Source organism: Drosophila nasuta, chromosome X (genome assembly GCF_023558535.2).
Source record: "Drosophila nasuta strain 15112-1781.00 chromosome X, ASM2355853v1, whole genome shotgun sequence".
Taxonomy (NCBI): Eukaryota; Metazoa; Arthropoda; class Insecta; order Diptera; family Drosophilidae; genus Drosophila; species Drosophila nasuta.
The window spans coordinates 10,680,557-10,692,113 of NC_083459.1; the positions used below are offsets into that span (position 1 = coordinate 10,680,557).

At 41.7% G+C, this 11,557-nt stretch overlaps 4 protein-coding genes across 4 annotated transcripts; 3 read left to right on the forward strand and 1 right to left on the reverse strand.

Moving 5' to 3' along the window:
* The first annotated feature begins 615 nt into the window (after positions 1 to 615).
* LOC132797089 (28 kDa heat- and acid-stable phosphoprotein) lies at positions 616 to 1,953 on the forward strand. The gene is made up of 2 exons (XM_060808577.1): positions 616 to 728; positions 829 to 1,953. The coding sequence occupies exon 2, from the start codon at positions 1,005 to 1,007 to the stop codon at positions 1,638 to 1,640; it is 636 nt and encodes a 211-aa protein (XP_060664560.1). The 5' UTR covers positions 616 to 728; positions 829 to 1,004; the 3' UTR covers positions 1,641 to 1,953.
* Positions 1,954 to 2,608: 655 nt separating this feature from the next.
* On the reverse strand, positions 2,609 to 3,504 carry LOC132797088 (ribosomal RNA small subunit methyltransferase NEP1). Its single transcript, XM_060808576.1, has 2 exons — positions 3,276 to 3,504; positions 2,609 to 3,210 (listed from the first exon to the last, which is right to left on the reverse strand). Exons 1-2 carry the CDS (start codon positions 3,441 to 3,443, stop codon positions 2,620 to 2,622), a joined length of 759 nt encoding a protein of 252 aa, XP_060664559.1. The 5' UTR covers positions 3,444 to 3,504; the 3' UTR covers positions 2,609 to 2,619.
* Positions 3,505 to 3,628: 124 nt separating this feature from the next.
* Positions 3,629 to 4,270, forward strand: LOC132797091 (NADH dehydrogenase [ubiquinone] 1 alpha subcomplex subunit 7). The gene is made up of 2 exons (XM_060808580.1): positions 3,629 to 3,798; positions 3,909 to 4,270. The coding sequence occupies exons 1-2, from the start codon at positions 3,736 to 3,738 to the stop codon at positions 4,155 to 4,157; spliced, it is 312 nt and encodes a 103-aa protein (XP_060664563.1). The 5' UTR covers positions 3,629 to 3,735; the 3' UTR covers positions 4,158 to 4,270.
* Positions 4,271 to 4,323: 53 nt separating this feature from the next.
* Positions 4,324 to 11,430, forward strand: LOC132795596 (uncharacterized). Its single transcript, XM_060806393.1, is given in 10 exon segments — positions 4,324 to 4,902; positions 4,968 to 5,354; positions 5,419 to 5,488; positions 5,604 to 6,163; positions 6,232 to 6,604; positions 8,046 to 8,224; positions 8,920 to 9,376; positions 9,989 to 10,536; positions 10,599 to 10,953; positions 11,341 to 11,430. Coding segments are annotated over 9 exon segments (3,075 nt in total). The 5' UTR covers positions 4,324 to 4,742; the 3' UTR covers positions 10,940 to 10,953; positions 11,341 to 11,430.
* The last annotated feature ends 127 nt before the right edge of the window (positions 11,431 to 11,557 follow it).

An 11,557-nucleotide genomic window follows, 5' to 3' on the forward strand; every position in this document is an offset into this window, starting at 1 on the left:
AAAACGTATAGAAATTACTACTTCATGATCGCAAAGTTACTCAAAACTACCCGTATTGCAAACTATTGTAAATATAATTTTGTTTATTATGACTAATACTATTTAAAATGAAAAAAATTAATAGATAAAAAAAAATAATAATAATTAATAGACATTAATTAGAATAGAAGACCAAATATATAACAGCCTTGCAACGTTATATATAACAGAGTGTTGTAGTGTCATCGCTAATCAGCTGCTTCGAATTTATAGTTGCAAGTACCTCGAAATCGATAAGCGATAGGTCTGTAACGTCCAATTAGAACAAATCCGCGAAAGCCTTAGAAAACTTGTAGTTGGTACGGCAATAGCCAATATTCAAATCCCACTCAGTTTTTTTACGTTTCGAACTTACTTTTTTTTCTTATCGGTCGACCTGGGGCGACCGTAACATTTTTTTTGGCGCAGTGGAGATAGGCTATAACAAAGACAAAAAAATACCAATAAGTGCATTTTCGGTATTTTCAAACTTGAATCAGCTTTCTGCAAAGTGTCATACTACAAATGTGTTATTAAATGAAGAGTAACCAAGTGACTGTTCTCAGGATATCTATATTTTGGTATATTTGCGCGTATATTTTCGAATTGTGGCTTTGTGGTCACACCCCGACACAGGTGTTAAATAAAGCAGCTTTAAAGAAAGCTCTTTTTGGTTTTTAAAGAAAAAAGTGACTGAACTCATCAATCTAGTGAGTGTACGAAAATTGTAGAAACAAAGTAACAAAAGGCGTAAACACACAAACACAATATATTTACCTTTTAATTTTTTTTGTTGTTAACAAAATTCAGCACAAGGTACGACGCCATTTGCTGTTTAGGCGAAAATTCTAGCGGCAATATATAAACGCGTGCGCATACATACAGATACACGCGCACAAAATACCAATACAAGTGCAAGCGAATAACAGAAACAGCAGCAGCAACAACAACAGCAATAAGAGCAGCAGCAGCAGCAGTAGATCGTCATGCCACGAGGAAAGTATGTTAACCACAAAGGCCGCAGCCGTCACTTTACGTCGCCCGAAGAGCTGCAACAGGAGTCCGAGGAGGAGAGTGACTCCAGTGGCAGCGAGCAAGAGGAACAAACTGCGGCCGGCACCTCATCCTCCAAACAGCCGGCAACAGCGACAGCAACATCATCAGCACGCAAACCCGCAAGGCCACAGCAGCGACAAAAGCAGCAGCAACAGCAGCGACAGGGCAGCTCATCGGATGAGGAATCGGAGGATGATTCCGATGATGATTCGGAGTCAGAAGCACGTGATGCAAAGAAGGGCGTGGCTTCGCTCATCGAAATCGAGAATCCCAATCGTGTGACCAAAAAGGCCACACAGAAGCTATCGCAAATCAAAATCGATGATTCCACTGGCGGCAGCGGTGGCGCCAAACCCGAATTGTCGCGTCGCGAACGTGAACAGATCGAAAAGCAGAAGGCACGACAGCGCTACGAGAAACTGCATGCGGCTGGCAAAACCACCGAGGCGAAGGCGGATCTGGCGCGTCTCGCCCTAATCCGGCAGCAACGTGAGGAGGCAGCTGCCAAACGTGAGGCGGAGAAGAAGGCGGCCACCGATCTGGGCAAGAAGCCGCTCTCCAAGTAGTCACCTTGTTGTGGACCAAGCAAACAGCAAAATACAACTGCGAAATTAATAACAAAACGAAAAAAAACAGTCTCGCAATTTGGGATTGTGGCAATTGGGACGCTTAGTTAAGATCAGTTCGCGTTTCTTGTTTCTTTGATCATGATCCATCAAATAATTGGTATATACAAATAAAACAAAAACTTTATATAGTTAAGTTTCAAAATCCCAAATGTCTAACGACAACCAAATTTATTTTCTATCCTCTCTTATTTTTTAACGCAGTCTTTTTGTAATTGAGAATTATATAAATAAAATTATATATACACATGTATATGAACTAGCAAGATTCTTAACACGCTTTTAGCTCGAGTTTTTAACAGCTTTAAGTTTGTGCTAGAAGAATTCCGTATACGCTGCGATTTTGTATGAACAAAACTTGGGCTCCGAAGATTTGAAATGTTCCACCAAAGTGCAACTTAAAACAAAAAAAGAGAATTATTTATACAGCGAATAATCTTAATTAATGACTCAGCCAGCATTCTCGACTTTATGATTGAATTTCTCTTGCTAATATAATTGATAAGTTTTTTTTTTTTCAATTTTTAAATAAATTATAATTGATTTTTTCATATTCATATTTCAATGTCCGTTGTCTACGTTGATTTTCTCTTAGCCGTAACCCAAAATAATGATTTTATTACATTTTAAATAATAAAAATTAATTACAATAATATTCTTTTCTGCACTAAACCTTTGATTTTAAGTAATGATTTTTTTACATATGAGTGTGCGAAAGTAAGTAATGAAATATGTATACGCAAAGCGTTTCTATAGATTATCGATGAGTAGGCTGATAAGCTGAGCACAGATTCCCCAGTTCTCCCAGACTGAAAGATCTTTATTGTATATAATATATGTATATATTTATAGCAATAATCTAGTAGAAAGCAAACTATTTTTGTCTACTACACGTAAAACTAAGTCTATTATTTGAACTCTATACAACGCCCCAGACCTCTTCGAAAGCGCTGCAGAGTTTGGAGCACGCGATGGCCGCCGACAGCGGATAGTTGCTGATGGAGAAGAGCTCCTCGGTGTAGTCTGTCTTGAGCACTCCATGCGCAAAGGCGCCGATAACCATGACGACGGGTTCGTCATACGATTTGCTGCCCTCCTCACCATGCGGCACCAGCTCCCGGCAATTGCTGACCAGTTTGCCCGAGAAGGACATGGCATATTTTTTGCAGCCCACAGGCAAATGATCCGTAATGGGATTCTTGATGACACTCATCAGACGTCGCGATGTGTCGTTGGCGCGTATTTGAAACTTGTGCAGCAGCTGCACCATGAGGCCGGCAAAACGCTTGAATGTGCGCGGTATACGTGTCTGCGGATTGATCTCGATAAGCACATTGTGTTCGGTGCGCACAAACACCTGCAAGAGGCCGGCGCGATTCAGTGGCGAATCGAAGAGCATGAGGAGGCATTGATGTGTGATGTCAGGCCGACAGGAGCCGGGATCACGTTGATTCTTGCGCATAATACCCGCATGATCGTCGCAGTTAAGCAGCTCAAATGTGTTGTGCACCTGTAAATTGTTATTGTTGATTAAAACGTGTTCATTTCATGGGAACAGTTAAGCATACAACGCACCTTCACCGTTTCCAGCTGCGCGCCTTCGAGCACTATGATCAGACGCTTCTCGGCGGCATTCACGTGCAGTACTTTGAAGTGTTTCTTGTCCAAATCGAATTCCGGATCGTCTGCTTTGCGGCCCACAAATTTCCGTTTGCGATTTATTACTTTGCCCTGGCCACCCATAATGTTTCCCTAATACTCTTTTGTCGCCAACAAATTGAATACAAAAACAAATGCCATGTGCTGTGTAACAGTGTAACCAAAGCGCGTTTGCTATGTTCCATAAGTATACCGAAAAGTATACCACAAACACGAGCTTGGTCACACCCAAGTGTCATTGTCTACAATCGGTTTAAGATATCGGCTGCTATCGCTACTCGCTTTGCCATCACTAAAACGAACTGTGCAATATTTTGATTTGACATCTGTTGTTGACAAATTGAAGAGTCGCTTTTACAAATCATAACAATTCTACATGGCTGCCATTCGTCGTGATATAGCGCCGTTCTTGCAACGCGTGCGCGCCTTTCTGCTGGGCGTAAGTATGCCACACAAACTGCCGTAAATGACGATCCAATCTGTGTGCGGTGTCGTTCGTTATGTAAGTGTGGAATTGTCATTGATATATTTCTCTATTTGGTGTTCCAGCGTGAACACACCGTTGCCCTGCGCTTTGAGGATGGCTTGGCCGATCGCACACAGCCACCGCCAGAGATCCCCGATGGCCCATCGCACATCTACTCGGCCAACTATTACTGCACACGCGACGCACGCCGTGAAGTGAATCCACCCATTGATCTGGTGCAACAACAGCAGCTGTTGGAAGCCGCCGGAGATGCAGCGAAGCCTGCTGGCAACAAGTTGCCAACGCCCGGCAAGGTCTATGGATGGGATTAAATGAGGCAACGATGCAACTGGCGGATATATGGCAAATGAATGCACACAGCCAACTGTGTTTATGATTACATTTCTAGTTATCTTAAAATAGAAAACATTTCAAATCCACCAAATGCTTTCGCCAGTCTCTAATAATTGGGGGGAATCCCCAGTCCCATTTCTATGCCAATGGTTGTAATATTTCAAATTTATTAGTGCTTTATGAGTAATTTGATGGCTACAGCTTCAAAGGTCTCTCAGATTAAGATTTACAGCATTGCTGCAAATATGTTTGTTTAGTTTATTAGCTTGTGTCTGACAAATTCCAGTAAATTGCTCCATTTGATGAGGCTTTGTACATCCGACACGCTTAAATGGTGCACTTGCTTTTTATGACTGCAAAAACATCTGGCGTGTATAAATATTGCAAATAAGTAAAGCAACTCGACTGGCAGATGATAAATTCGAATCGGGTATTTCCAATGCATCTATTAGTGGGTGGCAAAGGTGACAACTTAATCTATAAGCAGTGCTAATTGAGGCAACGATTCAGTTGCCAATTGCATTTTGCGTTGGATTGTCTTGATTTCGCTACACTTGGCCACAATGCTCTGGCTAATGGTGCTCCTGTTTGGCATACCCTGTCTGTTGCTCTGGGACTATTTGATACGAAAGCGACGCAATGATATGCTACATTATATGCGTGGTCCACCGGCGTTGCCATTTCTGGGCAATGTTCTGCTTTATCGTGGACTCGACGGAGAACGTGAGTAATCCAAGCAAATTAATTCAATCGAGAGAGTGTTAAATCGATTGCAACGATCTGTGCAGGCGTCATGGATTATGCGGTGGCTAATTGCCAGAAATATGGTAAAATGTATCGTGTATGGATCCTCAATCAGTTGGCTGTCTTCTCCACCGATCCTCGTGACGTTGAGGTCATCCTGAGCAGTCCGCAGCACATTACCAAGAACAGTTTGTACAATCTGATGCTGCCGTGGTTAGGCACAGGCCTCTTGATGAGTACCGGTCGCAAATGGTACTCGCGGCGTAAAATCATAACGCCCACGTTTCATTTCAAGATCCTGGAGCAATTTGTGGATATCTTTGATCAGCAGAGCAGCATTTTGGTAGAGCAACTGCAGCAGCATGCGGATGGCAAAACCGCTTTCAATATCTTTCCCATCGTTTGTCTTACGGCTCTGGACATTATTGCAGGTAAAGCGACATCTAAAAGAAAAGAATGGTGTTTAAAAGTGTTTATGTGATGAACTCATTGCAGAGACCGCCATGGGCACCAAGGTGCATGCCCAAAAGAGTCCAGAGCTGCCTTACGTGCGTGCCGTCTTCGAGTAAGTAACTTAGAAAAGGCAGCGGAAGTCTTCCTTCCAATGTCTCACTTCTGAACAAGTTTTGTTTATGAAGTCCTTAGTTTCCCATCGCTGATAGCTTTTACTTTTTCCGCAGTATGTCAAACATCATCACGGTGCGCTTCATCAAGCCATGGCAGCGCATTGACTGGATGTTTCGATTGGTAGAGCCGCGTCTGGCTGCCAAGCAAGATCAATTGATCAAAACGATGCACGACTTCACAGAGGCCGTCATACAGCAGCGTCGCGAGATGCTCGTCAACGAACAGCGTCTAGGGGACAACGATAAATTCGACGATCTTGGCCAGAAACGTCGCATGGCCTTGCTGGACGTGCTGCTGCAGGCCACAATTGACGGCGAGCCGCTTAGCAATGAGGATATACGCGAGGAGGTGGACACATTCATGTTCGAGGGCCACGACACTACCACCAGTGGCATTAGCTTCTGCATCTACGAGATCTCGAGACATGCGGCAGTGCAGCAACGTTTGCTCCAGGAAATCCACACAGTGCTGGGCAAGGAGAACAAGGGAGAGGCAGTGACGCTGCGTGATCTTAATGAGCTGAAATTTATGGAGTGTGTGATTAAGGAGTCTCTGCGTTTGCATCCGCCTGTGCCCATCATAGGACGCCACTTTACCGAGGATGTCAACATATGTGAGTGATGTGCCTTGTTTTGCCAGCCGCTTTTTTGCAAGTTCCCGTTTTTTGTTTTGCTTCAACAGGTGGCAAACTCGTTCCGGCTGGCACCAACTACACAGTGGGATTGTATGCGCTGCTGCGCGATGAACGGGAATTTGAGGCGCCTCATGAATTTCGCCCCGAGCGGTTTGCGGCAAACGGAGAGACAGCAACGTTAGTATCGACTGAGACGACGCTTCCACCTCAACAACCACATCCGTATGCTAATATCCCGTTCTCGGCGGGACCGCGTAATTGCATTGGCCAAAAGTTTGCGATGCTCGAAATGAAGTGCGTCATCAGCAGGATGCTGCAGCACTTTGAGCTGCTGCCTTTAGGGCCAGAGCCGCGACCCATGCTTAGTCTCGTCCTGCGTTCGGCCAATGGCATACATTTGGGTCTGCGACGGCGTTAACAGTTATTTTGCATTACCAATAAATAATATTTACAATTTGCTGTTCTCAAAGAACAGCTGTTTTGATCTATTTCTGTCTCTGTCTAATTCGTTTTCTTTGCCAACTGTTATCGAGCATATCGATATATTAGTAGCCATCATTGCTGTAACTGCTTTCCGTCGCATTGAACAGGGCATACGATTCGTTAATATATAAACCATATATTTTGTACCCACTTTCAATTAATGCATATTTATGTGTTTACTAACTGCAAACAGTTATTCTCATCGATAAGAGCTGATCAACAGCTCTGCAGGTGTGCCACTTTTTCTCGCTCTGTCTCTGTCTATTTCATTAGCTTTGCTGTGGTTGAAACTTGCAACGGACTATAGAGATTATCGATAAACTAGAAATTATCGCTGTTCGGCTGCCAATAGTCTTTGCCCGCATTGGTTTCATTGATTGACCAACAGCCTTTTCGTTATCAATTATTTTACTCTTCACTGCATACCAAACAGTTCTTATGTATTTACGTGCCGCGCAGTAATTCTCTTTGATAAGAGGTAATCAAATGCTATACAGCTGTTTTGCTCTTGCTCGCTCCATCTTTGTTTTTGTCTCTGTTCCTATTTGTTGCATACCCTCTTTGTTGCACTTTGGGTCGCCTAGGAGTATCGTAAATTTCGATAGGATCGCTAGCAGTACCGATTGTTACGTAAATTACACAATTAGAGCCCATCGATGATTTGATATAGCGGTGTGGAAATTAACCTCTTCCAGTAAGTTTTCAAGTACTTTCTCCTTTAACTACAGGGTATGTAATGGTCGAGCACTAGTCTTCCGTTTGTTGTTACAAAACAATTGACAGTTCACTCGGAGAGCGGTTGCATGCCGGTATCCGTAAATTTCATTCTCCAAAAATGCATTCGACTTTGTGAGCACTTTTAATTTTTAACTTGCAAGAAAAAGAAAACAATAGTTTTTACGTTTGTGCATTTGTCAGCAAACTTTAGACAGTAAAAAGTCACCAGAATTTCAAAAATAAAAACAAAGACAGTGAGTCCAATAAGTTATCGCTGCAGCTGCATATACAATACATTCTAATTTGATACTCACATATGTGATAAATAAAATTATGTACTTGAAAATATTATTACTCGAAAAAACAACTACTATTATAACTATGTAATACAAATGACTTGAATGTTTGTTTTTAAATATATATTTTAATTTCTTTCATTTGCTTTAGTTAGCTAACTTTCAGCCTCCACTGTGGAATAAAAATAACGTAAACTGTTGAGCTTAATCGCAAAGATAATACAAATTCTTAAAGTATTTATAAAATGATGGGTTAGAGTGGACTATATAACCAGTAATTGACTTAAACAGGTAAACAAATGCAATACTTTTCGGAAATTATCGATCGAAAGTTATTTATGCCGGTTATATTTGTGTGATTCCAGTACAATCATGTTGTTTATGCTGATAGTGACAGTTCTGCTGGCTTGGCTGCTGCGATTCTTCCTGAATTTGGCGTTAAAGGAGCGGAAATATCGTCAACAATTAAATGGTTTGGCACCCAACGTCTCCGATCTGCCCATAATTGGAGCCCTGTGGCAGATGCGTGACTTTCAGCCGGATAGTAAGTGCCATTCAATACCTGTTAGCGAAAGTATAAACTCGATGCCATAAATATTATTTCCATTCTAATGTGTTAAATGAACCTAATACTGGATAATGGATAACCCACAAAATTCATGATTTTTTTTTTTTTTGATTTCGAAATAGACTGAATTATTTATAGAAAACAAACTTACAAACTTCATAAGTAGAAAAATAAAATGTGGTAGAATAGAAGTTATTTCAATATAAATGAGTAATAGAATAAAACAAATATGTTTACAGAATATTCTATAACTTAGACTTAAGTATCACAATTTGACATTTTTTGAACTTTTTCTTTATGAACATAACTTTTTTGTGTTGCTTCGTAAGTTATAACCCGACTCTTGGGCAGTGAAATAATCGTCGCTCTAAACTCTTATAATGAGTTTCATGAACTGTTTTTTATATATATTTTTTTATTATGAAACAGACAGAAGTAATTTATGTTTCAGAAGAGCGCTTATGGAAAAACTAAGAACAAATTAGGAAAAATCTTAGAGATCGGTATCGAGAATAATATAGAAAAGAACCATAATGAACAATATTGAGTAATAGTATTAGGTTAATACAAAATATAATACAGATTTTCATGTGCAGTTACATCGATTCACATGAAGCTTGAGCAAGTCTTCCACAGTTTGACCAACTGACCTGAACTCTTGTTCTTTGCAGATTTACATGAGAAGTTCGCTGAATACGTGCAGCGCTATGGACGCAGCTTTGTGGCAACTACATGCGGACGCATGGTGCTGGTTACCGCCGAGCCGCACCTGGTGGAGACTTTGCTGTTGAGCAAACAGCAGCTGCGCAAAAGCATCGTCTATGGTGCATTGCGTGGCTGGCTGGGCGATGGCTTGTTGCTGAGTCGTGGCGAACGCTGGCACTCGATGCGGAAAATCATCACGCCAACTTTTCACTTCAACATATTGGAACAGTACATCGATGTGTTCGATCGTCAGTGCAATGTGCTTGTGGAGAAACTGAAGCCACTGGCCAACGATAGGCAGGCAATCAATATATATCCATATGTGGGACTGATGGCTCTTGATATTATTGGCGAGGCGGCGATGGGCGTCAGCATCAATGCCCAGCTGGATGTGGACTCGCCGGTTGTGCAGGCTGTCAAAGAGTAGGTGCACATTAGTTTGCTATCCAATCTCTCCATAAAGTGCCTTAGAAAACTATTCAACTTTGTCTGTCTGTCTGTATGCACACCCTACAACTACAACTCAGCAATTGTAAGTGATAGCAGATATTAATAATTTTCAAAATCATAACCATTATTTTATAGCTGGAGTATGCTTCTAATATTTAACAGATCGCTTGCTTAGCAGACGTTTCTTTAACTAAGCAAAGCTGTTAAGTGTTGTTTCCAGACGTCTTCAAATTGTTCACAGCAGAAGTGCTCGCTCAGTCAAGAGGCTCACCTCTGTTGTTTAGCAGATAACGTCTCTGTTAACTAAACAAAGCTGTTAAACGATTGCAATGTAAATGTATCTGGTGCTGTTTCAGTTGTCCTCAAATCAAGAGGATCGCCTCTGTTGTTTAACAGTCGACGACTCTGTTAACTGAATGACTGTTAGTAAATGTAACGGGTGCTGTTAATTAAATTCTTTGATATTTTTAAGACAACATCGCCAATTTGTTGTATATGCTGCTCTCTTAAAATGTTTAAAGTAATCTCACTATCGAGTTCTATTGCCTGCAGCTTTCTTATTCGTTCTTTTTTCATTGCTTGCAGCGTAACCAATACGCTGGCCACACGCTTTGTGCGTCCGCTGTTGCTACATCCCACATTATTTCGCTACTGTTGGCCTAGTGGCTATCGCAAGCAGGTGGCTGCTGTGCAGCTGCTGCGCAATTTCACCGACAACATCATCGAGCGGCGCCGTCATCAACTGCTACAGCAGCAAGAGCAGCAGCAGAAGAAGGAACAAGAGTTGCCGAAGCGAGCTGCATTATTGGACACCTTGTTGCAGGCGCGCTATGCGGATGCGCCATTGACTGATGTCCAAATACGCGACGAGGTGAGTACGTTCATCTTTGAGGGTCACGACACAACCACCTCGGCTGCCTCCTTTTGCCTGTATCTGCTGTCGCGGCATGCTGCAGTGCAGCAGCGGCTCTTCGAGGAGCTGCACACGCACTATGGCTGCGATTTGCAGCGTCCCGTTGTCTATAGCGATTTTGTGGAGCTCACGTATCTGCATGTCGTGGTCAAGGAGTCGTTGCGCCTGTTTCCGCCCATTCCAGCGGTGGGACGCTGCCTGGAAAAAGATTTAGTTATAGGTAACCAAAAACAATATAAATATATGCAATATCCGAAATCTACAAATTACGTCTACTTGCAGATGATTCAATTTTGCCCTCTGGCACCAATGTGATTCTGCTGCTTTGGCAACTGCTGCGCGACGAGAAGTTCTACGAGGATCCGGAACGTTTCTGGCCGGAGCGACATCTGGCGGCCAATAAAACAAACGAAGGCTTCTCCAGTTATATTCCCTTCAGTGCCGGACCACGCAATTGTATTGGACAACGTTTTGCGTTGCTCGAACTAAAAACGATTGTCATCAAGGTGCTGCGGCAATTCGAATTGTTGCCCCTGGGCAAGGAAGTCAAGCCCTCCATTAAACTGGTGCTGCGCTCTGTTACGGGCGTTAATTTGGGATTGAAAACACGCGTGTACACGTAGCTACATATACATATGTATATTTGTTAATATAAAAACCAAGATAAATTTGCAGACAAACCAAATACTAATATACCAAATGCTATATTTATGTAAGAAAACTGGAATTCTCTTGAGAGCTGTTTTATTTGTCGGTTACACTTCCAAAAATATTGCGTGTAAAATTGCGCGTCAATTTCAACAGCCATTCGAGTGTCCTCTTCACATAAATCAAATTTCCGATTGCAGCGATGGTGCCAATCGATTGTTAATCGATAAGTGCGTTAAAGCGCTCCAAAATTCAAAACTTTTCACCCAAGCGCATTGAATTCACTTCTTATTAATGGATTTGTAAATGCATATGTATATATATTTTTTGTGTTGTTATTTATTAATTTATTTGTTGTTTTTGTTTTTTTTTTTAGTGGCGATTAACAAACACACAAACGAGTGTGCAGCATCATTTTGTGAATGGTTGCGGCACTCGAGTGCATTGCCCTAAAAGTGTTCACACGTGTCCGTAACATTTAATGGATCTACTTAGTATATATATGTATGTATATAGTGTTTATATGTATGTATGTGTACAGTTGTATATACACTAAAAATACATATATTTCATATAGTATAGGTACACAAGTT